This window comes from Scaptodrosophila lebanonensis, unplaced genomic scaffold (genome assembly GCF_003285725.1).
Source record: "Scaptodrosophila lebanonensis strain 11010-0011.00,11010-0021.00 unplaced genomic scaffold, SlebRS2 tig00000171-arrow-arrow-pilon, whole genome shotgun sequence".
Taxonomy (NCBI): Eukaryota; Metazoa; Arthropoda; class Insecta; order Diptera; family Drosophilidae; genus Scaptodrosophila; species Scaptodrosophila lebanonensis.
The window spans coordinates 780,073-790,955 of NW_022060603.1; the positions used below are offsets into that span (position 1 = coordinate 780,073).

General features: G+C 38.6%; 1 protein-coding gene across 1 annotated transcript in view; it reads left to right on the forward strand.

Moving 5' to 3' along the window:
- The window catches only part of LOC115629913 (tyramine beta-hydroxylase), a 42,377-nt gene extending 33,410 nt beyond the window's left edge, over positions 1–8,967 (forward strand). Inside the window, exons 4-8 of the mRNA XM_030526519.1 lie at positions 26–177; positions 797–1,188; positions 4,098–4,447; positions 5,319–5,506; positions 7,151–8,967. Coding sequence (XP_030382379.1) covers positions 26–177; positions 797–1,188; positions 4,098–4,447; positions 5,319–5,506; positions 7,151–7,451 — 1,383 coding nt within the window. The 3' untranslated portion in view covers positions 7,452–8,967. The remainder of the gene's footprint in view (positions 1–25; positions 178–796; positions 1,189–4,097; positions 4,448–5,318; positions 5,507–7,150) is intronic.
- Positions 8,968–10,883: the final 1,916 nt, after the last annotated feature.

The window sequence follows — 10,883 nt, forward strand, 5'->3', positions numbered from 1 at the left end:
TCATCGTTTGTTCGAATTCTTTCAGGAGGGTACCATGTATGTGGTATGGGCGCGTGGCGAAACAGAGCTCGCTCTCGAGGATCATCAGTTTGCGTTGCCCAATGTGACAGCACCACACGAGGCCGGCATCAAAATGTTGCAGCTACTGCGGGCTGACAAAATCTTAATTCCCGAGACGTAAGTAGGACAGCTTCTTTATTTCTTCCTCGTAGAGCCTAGGCTGCACGATGAGTCGTTGTTTGTGGCAGGAGAGTGTCCTTTAGAAGCACTTTCTCTGAGTCTATAATATCAGATATTTTTTATAGAAATCTCTTAAGCTTGAGAACCAATCATAATTAAAGAAATAAATACTCTTTATGTGCGCAGGATGAGTTTTTATTTGTTGCAGAAGAGTCTCCTTGGTTGCTCTTTCTCTTAAAGTCTATTATGTAAGATATTATGTAGATCAAATTATATTTAATTTCAATTTTTTGTTAAAAGGTAGCAGTCAACAATTTTGAGTTTAATTTATTTTAATATTCCATCATTCGTTGTTGTAGAAACAAGTTTTTCGTTTCATTCAATATTTAAAGTTGTTCTCATAGGCTTTTAATTTTTGTCGAGAACAAAAGTTAACCCGCGTTATTTATAAATTTTTATAAAAAGCAGACACCGATTATTAACTGTTCCCTTGAAAAATGTGAAGCTAAGTGACGGTCCCATCTGACTTCTGTAAATCGATCAAAAACTGGTATTCGCTGGATGCAGAGCATTTCCCGATCTACTTAAGCATAATGTCTAATGTCTTTCTTGGCAGCGATTTGCATGAAATCGAAATAAAGCTGCAGAAGACGCCAGTGCCGGTGCGCGAGACCACTTATTGGTGTCATGTGCAGCGCTTGGATGACTTTGTGAAGCGACGCCGCCACATCGTGCAGTTCGAGCCGCTGGTTAAGTCGGCGGGGGTCGTGCACCACATGGAGGTGTTCCATTGTGAGACGGATGCGCATGTCGAAATACCGCTATACAATGGGGACTGCGAACAGTTGCCCGCTGCGGCCAAGGTCTGCTCCAAGGTGATGGCATTGTGGGCCATGGGCGCCAGTACTTTCACTTATCCGCCAGAAGCTGGGCTGCCGGTGGGCGGAAAAGATTACAATCCGTATGTGCGTCTCGAGGTGCACTTCAATAATCCGGAGCTACAGAAAGGTGAGTGCAAATTGATGAATTTGTTCATTTTTTCATTTTTTTTGTGGTGTTTTTTGTTTGCACTGCAGTTCGCAGTTTTCCATTTACTTTACAAATTCATTGAAATTAGCATGAGAACGTTCTTCGACAGAAATGATTAATATTGATTTTATTTGTAAATTCTTGGCAGTTCTTATTAGATTTAACTCGGCATTGAGTTGAGCTCTTCATTATCGTCATTAAATTGTGTTGAGCTCAGCTTTAAATCGTGTATTTTTATGAATCATTGGTATTTGAGTTTGCTTTTAGTGTACACTAGTATTTTTATATCAGGACTTTTTCTCCTTCATATTTTAAGCAATCTCCAACCCTACAATGAATTTATTTACTATGGATTTCAAATGTTTTCAATCAAATATTGCCTGCACCCTAATATATGGAATACATAATGTATTTAAAATGCATTTCTTCGCTCGCCCACCGAGCTGTTTAATATAATAATTTAATTAAATTAACTTAATTTATTAATTTAATAATAGTTGTATATTTGGAAACAAGCCTTACACACAAAAATGATTTATTACTTAACTTTCTTTACCCGGAAAAAGTTTGAAGTTATTTTAGCTCTAGCAAGTTTATCCTTGATGTATTATCATAAAACTTATATAGTTGCAGTATTTCCATATCTTTGAAAATCCAGTTTATCTGCAATTTACTTTTTGGACACCTTATTTAAAATTTGTGAATTAACATTTTCTCCCCATGAGTCGACTTTTTATCCATAGTAATTATCATATCTATTACGACTCATAAGCGTTCAGTATAATTTTTAGAGAGCGGAACTATTTAGGCGGGACATATTTATATTTAAAATGAAATTGAAGCAGCTCCAATTTGTATTTATAGTCATGTCTTTAAAGCGCTCCATTCTGCTTCATTTACTTCGCTTTGAAGTGTTTAAAGCGTTTCCGTTTATTTTCAATCGAAAAACGTGTTGTCAACTTATTAGCGTTGTTTCTATCTTATATGCTCGCCCTGACCTGCAATTTGGCGCCTCATCACATCAATAATTTCACATTGCAATCTTGACCTTCGCTGCCAGCTAACGTGACCAAGGCCTGGCTTCAAATGACTCAAAGGATGGCAACTTGAGCGCTGCCTCACACACTCGCATTTCATTAAAACTTTATTTAAACAGCAGCAAGAGAAACAGCTAAGGCAGTTGGAAGGACCAAAGCAATGTCATTATTGCCTGTCGCTGTGGGCGTTCAAATACCAGTCGCGGCGACTGTTTGTCCTTGTGTTTTGCCACATGCTCGACAAATAGCGCTGACTGAGATTGGGACTGGACATGAGCAAAGGGACTCGCATGTTTGTACAGTCACAGCTCAAATAATGCGTTTCATTCGTTCCTGGCTGTGTACGCCTCTTTCAAAATTGCATAAATAAAGGAAATGAAATCAATTGTAGCTTTCGAAGAAAATGCCATGTTACAAAATTGAAAGTCCCAGGAAAAGGGCAAAGTAACACACTGATGAGTTAAACGAAAGGAATTAAGCTTAGATGGTGAATAAAATGCATCAACAGGAAAAGAAATTGAAGAAGAAATGGACGGGTCATCTGCAATAAATGAAAGAAATACGAAAAACATAGTGGGTGCTGTGAACGTTATTCCATCAGATGGAAGGGCACGTGTCTGCTCTTGCTTGGCGTTGGCAAGTGGCCAAGACTCGAGTTCCATTTCCGCATACAGTAGGACCTCAAAAAATGCATTCCCTCCTACCGTGTGAACTTACAAATTTTTGCAAGCTATTTGTAATAAGTTAACAAATTAAAATTCATTGTTTTGCAACTACAAGCAACAAATGCCTCGCGCCTTTAAAAGCAATATTATTTATTTAAATTTTGAACAGGCAAAACAATACACATATGAATGAATGGCAAAAATAAACACATATTTTAAACGAATTTCCTATTTTTTTTAACAAGCTGTTTGTTAATTAATTTGAAGATCAACCATCAGCTTTAACTCCAAATTATTTATATAAATCAGTAATTAATTATATGAAAACAATTTTCAAAAAGTGTAATTAATAATAATATTATTAACGAAATCAGTACACATAAAATGGATGACAAAACTAAACATATATTTTTTATAGATTTTCTATTTTCTAGTTTCTTACAAATCAACCGTCAGCTTTGACTCTTCGCCTATAATTGTTGCAAAATCATTTCTATAAATCAGTAATTAATTACTTCATTACAATTTTTAAAAAGTGTAATTTCTGCCTGGACAACAAAAAAAAACACTTTCTTTTGTGAATTATTTTTATTATTCTTTGCATTTTGTTTCTTACTATTTTAGCTGTGCTGGGCTTAAAATTCATCGTATATTTAAATATAATTACTTTCTATTTTTTGGAATGTCTGCTTCGATTTATTTCGCAATGAATATAAATTTTATCCGCACTAACATACCGATTGCTCACCACAGTGCTTATTTGACATCGTCGGCTTCATTGCTTAATAACGAACCAATTCAAACGACACGCTCCTTAATGTACTATAATTGTGTTTATAGACAGTAAGGAGCATTTACATTTCCTGTTAGCCCTGAGCCAAATTGTTGTTGCAGTTTCTAATTAGCCGGCTGGCAAAATCGCACTACGCTTTATACGAGATCTGACTGTAGTTGTGCGAATGTGTAAGTTCTGTGTGGGTGAATGACAGAGTGAAAGAACGAGAGAGAGAGAGAGAGAGAGAGAGAGTTGTGTAATTTGGCGTTTATTTGTTATGTATTCAGCCGCATGTTCGCTCCCCTTTTCGCACTCTATCAAGCAATGCGCTTGTTGTAGTAAGGATGTTAAATGTAACTGCACTATTGCAATATTAATATTAATCATACGCCATGTTCGCCCCACATTCAGGCCTGATTGACAGCTCCGGCTTTCGCATCAAAATGTCCAACACATTGCGCCAGTACGATGCTGGTGTCATGGAGTTGGGCCTGGAGTACACGGACAAAATGGCCATACCCCCCGGACAGACAGCCTTCCCGCTCAGCGGCTACTGCATTGCTGAGTGCACGCATGTGGCCCTGCCCCACACAGGCATTATCATCTTTGGATCCCAGTTGCACACGCATTTGAGGGGCGTCCGCATCCTGACGCGCCATTTTCGTGGCGAGGAGGAGCTGCGCGAGGTGAATCGCGATGATTACTACTCGCATCATTTCCAGGAGATGCGTACGCTGCATTACAAGCCGCGCGTTCTGCCGGTAAGTTTTACGGCTTTATCACGAAACATTTATTTATCAGATATAATACTAATAATATACCCGTACCAGCCAATGACAATTACAAACAAAGCATAATGAAAACTAATGATAAGCTCTCAAAATATGATCGTTGATTATGCCGCTAGCTGACAATATTACAATCTACTCGTATTGCAAATATAATATCATAAAAGCTTCTTGAAGGCTTTGGAATGAAGTACACATATAGTATGTTATTAAAAGTGAGGCTAGCTCTTTAGTCATTGTTTTCAATTTTTTATTAATTCTTTTCCACAATTTTGTATATAAATCTATAATTCAACATGAAATAAAAACGTAAGATATCCCAAATTATTAATAACAAAAATGAACAATTTACAAATAGTACTGAAAAAGTTTACCCACAAAGAAGTCACTTTACTCAGCAAATAAGTGTATTTGCAACTTCTTTTTGGCGATCTTAACTTGATCTTAACTGTTCCTTGATTGCTTCTTAATTAATAGAAAAGAAATGTGTTTTTGTTATAAAGAAAACAGGATGTTTCATATCCACCTAACCGGCCATTGTTAAATACATTTGAATTGATTTAAAAGAAGTAAGTTTGGAAAGTGAACAAGCATTTCAAGACGTGAAAATAGAATTTTCTTACGAATTTATATTTCCAAGTCGCATTAAGGCGTTAGGTAAAATTGCGTGAAGAGAGAAGATTTTGATATATTTCAAGCCGCTAAGATTAGCATACTTTTCTAAGATTAGAAACTTCCGCGAACCAACGAAAACTTCAACAGCATACTTGCCATTCTTCGTAACAAATCTTTTCCTGTTTACTCTCTCCCTCCCTCTTTTGCGATTGGACCCGTGTGTTCGCAGGGCGATGCGCTGGTTACCACCTGCTACTATAACACCATCGGTATGCCGAATGCGACGCTGGGCGGCTTCTCCATCAGCGACGAGATGTGCGTCAACTATATACACTACTATCCGGCCACCAAGTTGGAGGTTTGCAAGAGCTCCGTATCAGAGGAGACACTGGAGAATTACTTCATCTATATGAAGAGGTAAGCAAAACTACACCGCCGACAATGTCGATTTCGATGTCAACGTCAACGTCAACGTTAACGCCAGCAGAGCAGAGCAACACAACAGAGCACACAGCACATACTGACACTTTTTCAAGTGGTAACTTTTTAAGTGGCTTGGTTTGGCTTCTGGTTTGGGTTCGCCGCGCAAAGTTTTACAAAAGGCTTGGTGCGACTTTTGTTTTTTAACGTGTTGTTCGCTTTGTTGTCGCTCATTGTGGGTGGAGATGTGGCAGTGGGGCTCCGCAGCGCCCAACAATTAGGCCGCGTCCCCCGGGGCGCCTCCATGTCGCACACAAAAGTGCTAATGGAAGAAATACTTTTTAATCTACGCACGCTCCAAAGCCGCTGCGTTCCCTACGCACCGCGCTGTCAAACTTCATACGCGACTGCCTGAGCAGGAAGAGAGCAGGAGGTAGCAGGAGCGAGCAGGAGGAAGCAGATGGGAGGTGTGCCTGAATTTGTGCCGCCTGTGCTTTGGCATCTTCATCAAAGGCCAAAGCTGCTAATTCTTCTCTCCTCTTCTTCTTTTTCTTGCATAGCATATTCATAACAAAGAAATGAATGCGATGAATGCGCCGGCAGGCGAAGGCCTTCACTGAGATGGCAGGAGGGTGGCAGGAGCTGAGCTTGGGGCTTACGCTTGTACTAATTGTGAACGCTAATAGGCAGGTCCAAAAAGAGAGAAAGTATGGCATATTTCTTATTTATACCCCCTTGAGTTGGTTGCCACTGCTCAGATTAAATCGCGTGCTACTCGTAGTAGAGCAAGGCGAAGCTGCAACAAGTAAGGATAAAGCCATGGAATATGAAGCTCCTTTAGCATCTCCGTGTTCACTTTAGAAGGTGTTCAAAAATAGTAATTTGTCGACTTACTCAAGGGTTCCAATTCTGGCAGTCCCCAGTTATGACAAGAGAAATATGTGGTCAGACAAACAAATTCATCCAATTGTCAAAGTAAGCGTTAAAAGACACATTTTCAAATAACTCCGTTATTGTCGTTGATTAAAGTAATATTGATATTGTGAAATGGGTATAAAAATGAAGTAAAATAAAAAAATAGCGGCAGAAAACCCAACTCTGCTTTCGCTTGACATTGACAGGAGGTCGAGCAGCCCAAACTTCAAGACAGTCCTTCTACAGTCCAAACTCGCAAGCTGGAAAATATTGCACTTTATTGTTAATTGCACAATTTTCAATTTCCAATAAGTGAGCGGGCCTATCTATTTCGCTTTCAGTCAGTTTCTTCAGCAATGAACATTGATTTGAAAAAAGCCATTTTTGGTGAAATGGTGGGCTTTTCATTTCAAAATGCCGTGCAACCGTATTTGGGAGTTGTGTTATTTGATTAAGTACTGTACTCGCATTTTCAAAGCCAGCTCAATGGAGGAAATGTCAAAAATGCCAAAAGAAGATTGGAAACAAGCCACTCGAGCATTTCCTAATTGATATTACATGCCTTGTCGATTTCTCAGCACTTTCTTTGCCAGTATCACACACACACGCACACACTCTGTTCTGTTCTTTTCTGCTTTCAATCACTCGTTCTCTCTCGCTCTCGCTCTCTCTTATCCATTCACTCACTCACTGAACTCTCATGGTTGCTGGTGTTGTCATTCGCAGGAAGGAGCATCAACACAACATGCGACTGAACGGCGCACGTTCGTCGAATTATCGCGGCATTGAATGGACGCAGCCTCGGGTTGACCAACTCTATACCATGTATATACAGGAGCCGCTTAGCATGCAGTGCAACAAATCGGATGGCACACGCTTCGATGGATACAATTGGGAGGGTGCGCCAACGACGCCCGTCCAAATCAAGATGCCCGTCCATCGCAAACTCTGTCCCAACTACAATCCGTTGTGGCTAAAACCACTGGAGAAGGGTGAATGCGATTTGTTGGGCGAGTGCATCTACTAGACATGGACGTGGAGCATGGGCATGAACATGGCATGTTGACAGAGCACACCCACACACACATACACCCACGCACATTTACAGAGATTCTCGCACAAACACTCACTCGCACCCTAAACAGAGGGCCAGCCAATGTGAGCGGAACTGGATTACACATGGATTATAGTTTGTTTTAGTTGTCCTGTTTGTTTCTCTACCTTCCTTTCGTTGCTGTTGCTGTTGCTGTTATATTTATTGTTGTTCGTTGCCGTCGTCGTCATCAGGAGCGGTCACAGCCGCCGCAGTAGCAACGTTCTTATATTTGTAGTTGAAAAGTAAACAAGAAAAGGAGAGAAAACACGCCATGCCACAATAAATGGGAACACACACAAATACAAACACAAACAAACATAAATATCTATAGCAGGAGGCAGCTAACCGTTGGCGCCGACCAATGCAAGGACATCGAGTGAAAGCGATGCAATTTTCGCAAAGACAAAAGGCACAACAAAAATGTTTTCACTTTTTAAATAACTAATGATTTTCACTCTTCTTGCCGCCGCCTGCTGATGCTTTCGGCTTCCGTTTGTTGTTTTTGTCTTGGCTGTCATGCCGCGAGGCTAAGCGTTTAATGCAAAGCAAAGGACACACATACACACACACACACACACACACACACACATAGATACACAGAAAGGGCAGCCGCAGCAAACAATGCCAGCTCACAATTTTTGTAGCATACTTTTGAGCGCTTGCCGAAGCAGTAAGAGAAAGAGTAGAACAAAAAATTGAAGAAAAGACAGCAAAAGGGTCGCCATTTTCAAAAACGGTTTAAATGCGCTAAGGGCAACATTGTTTATACAATATAAATGCGTAAACTTTGTTGACGGCCAACGCAATTGTAGCGTAAAGAATGCGAGTGCCAATTATAATTAGCATGGAGTTTGTAACAAAATGTTCGTTTCGGGGCCAAAACACATTGTGTTTGACACGATCAAAGCAATGCGAAAGGCTTATCTGTCACAAATGATGTAGACTATGATATACAAGTATATTGATGTATTGTATTGCATTAGAGTTTCAAAACAACCGAGCACACTGCAAGAAAAAACACAATACATATTATTTATGCAAGTAAAAAAATGAATGTCTATTGGTTTTTTTTTAATTTGATTTAGATATGAGCGTCAGGATAAAATAAATCATCATTTCTAATCACAATATGGAGAATATTTAAGTATATATTACCACTTCTCCCGGCTTTTACTCTTTGGTCGTAAGACAAAAGTATTGAGAACCCACCGACTGATCATCCTGCATGCTCCTAAACTATTCACGACTGCTTATTGAGCCTCTTTAGTCTCTTTATTTTATAGATTAATATGCATCCTTAGGCAGTTTTTGAACCTACTTGCTACAAAAGCTATTATTCTTTTTGTCCTTACCTCTATACTCATGTAATACTTAACCCTTTTCATTAAACTGATGGACAGCTCTCTGTAGTATTTTTATCAAAAGCCATTCAACAAAACAAGGCAAAAATTGCGCATTATTTCTGACATGATCTCTAGAGCATAGAGACCAATGTTTTTAGCATTGAAGTCCCGTCAAAAAATTAAATGAGCGGTAACTTGAAGTCTTACTTGTATTATACACATAGTGTTGCAATTATTCCCAGTCAAAATAATATGGCACAATGGTTGTTTTTTGTACTACAAGTATACTCGTAATTTTTGCTTATGATGCGTTTTAGCTAATAGCGAGCTATTTTAAAAATTATTTAAATACAATATGTATTATTAACTTTTTATCTAAGTGCTTTCTATATACTATAGTGTATACCTTCATATATACATATAGCATGTTACATTGGCTAGAGACAAACTTCAGCTAAAAGCTGAAGGAAATTGTTAGCTTTCTCACTCACAGCACAACACTTGACTTCGTTTGGTCTCTGTTTACATACCTATAAGTATGCATGCAGATATATATAGACACACACACACACACACGAATACGTATATACAAAAAAAAAAAAAACAGACTGGCATTTATTTCAACAAGCAGTACTCATAGCCAGTTGCTTTTTTTCGAAATTGTTTCCTTTGTTTCCTTTTTTGTCGTATTTTTTATTTATGTTGAGCTAAGACAAACAAAAAGCAAATGAATTGTAAATGAAGCTGAAAATTTTATCAAAATAATGATCCGCATGGAGTTTTTTGTTCCTGTTGTTGACAAACATAGAGACATGATGTTGATGATGATGATGATGATGATGATGACAACGACAACGAAAACAACGACGACAGCGACGCAGATGGAGAAGATGAAGATGAGCAGGCTACGCTTAAGATTTATAATAGTTTCACAAATATTTACACACAAATAGAACGAGAGTTGGACAAATAGACACACAGACGGACAGAGGGACAGATGGACAGATGAAGCAGCAGACGGCGACACACATACATATGAGCAAACATGTAATGGAATACGTTTAAGTCTAGCTATGTAAGATGTGATAATTGTTCTACGGCTAAAAGAAACAAAAAAAACCAAACCAACTAGATGAAAATTTATAATAAAAATGAAGAAAAAAAATGCATTAAACAAAACATAAGAGCAGAGCAAAACAAAAAGAATCTATAGTACTATTTAATAAAAATGACCACCATACCAGTAAAAAAAACGCGTGTTTTTATTATTCCTGGCTTTTTTTTTGGGAATTCTGTTTGGTATAACAAAACAAGCAGTAAAATTTATAGATGTAAAAAAAAGCAAAGGGTTTATTTTGTAACACTTTACTTTTCTAGGAATTTAGGGCTTAATTTGATTTGAGTTCGCGGCCAGGCAGTGCGAGTGAGTCAAAATATTGTTGCCGATATGGAAGACAGTATTGACTGCCTTTTTCCCACACCTTTATCACAGGGCATATTTTCAGAAAGCAGGGGATAGTTTCGAAAGAGTTAAATAAAACGGATGTATTCGACTTTCAAGTGCTGCACTTGTACTACAAATATTCACGATTATGTGTATTTTGAAAGCCCTTATGCGAGTAGGTGCTGGACTCGTAGACTTGCATTTAATTTTTGCCGCTCACTGACCCGAAAACATAGTCAACATGCACAAGTGCCCTATAACCATAATCGCCTGGCCATACTTAATTCAATTTTAAAGCCAATTTGGCCACTTTGGTTGCTTTGCATGGCATGGCATGGCAGCCATGTTGCGTCCTTCGATGCGTTGATGGCGCGCCATTTTTAATTGATTTTCCGTTTCAGTTTTGTGCACGCGGCGTCATCAAAGTATTAAAATGGCAGCAATCCAATTAAAAGTTTTAACGCAAAAAACGCTAAAAAAAAACCCGTACACACATATACGAGTACATACACATACATATATAAAAATATTTTAATATTCATGTGCGCAACATGTATGGAGGTGGTAGAAGAGCAG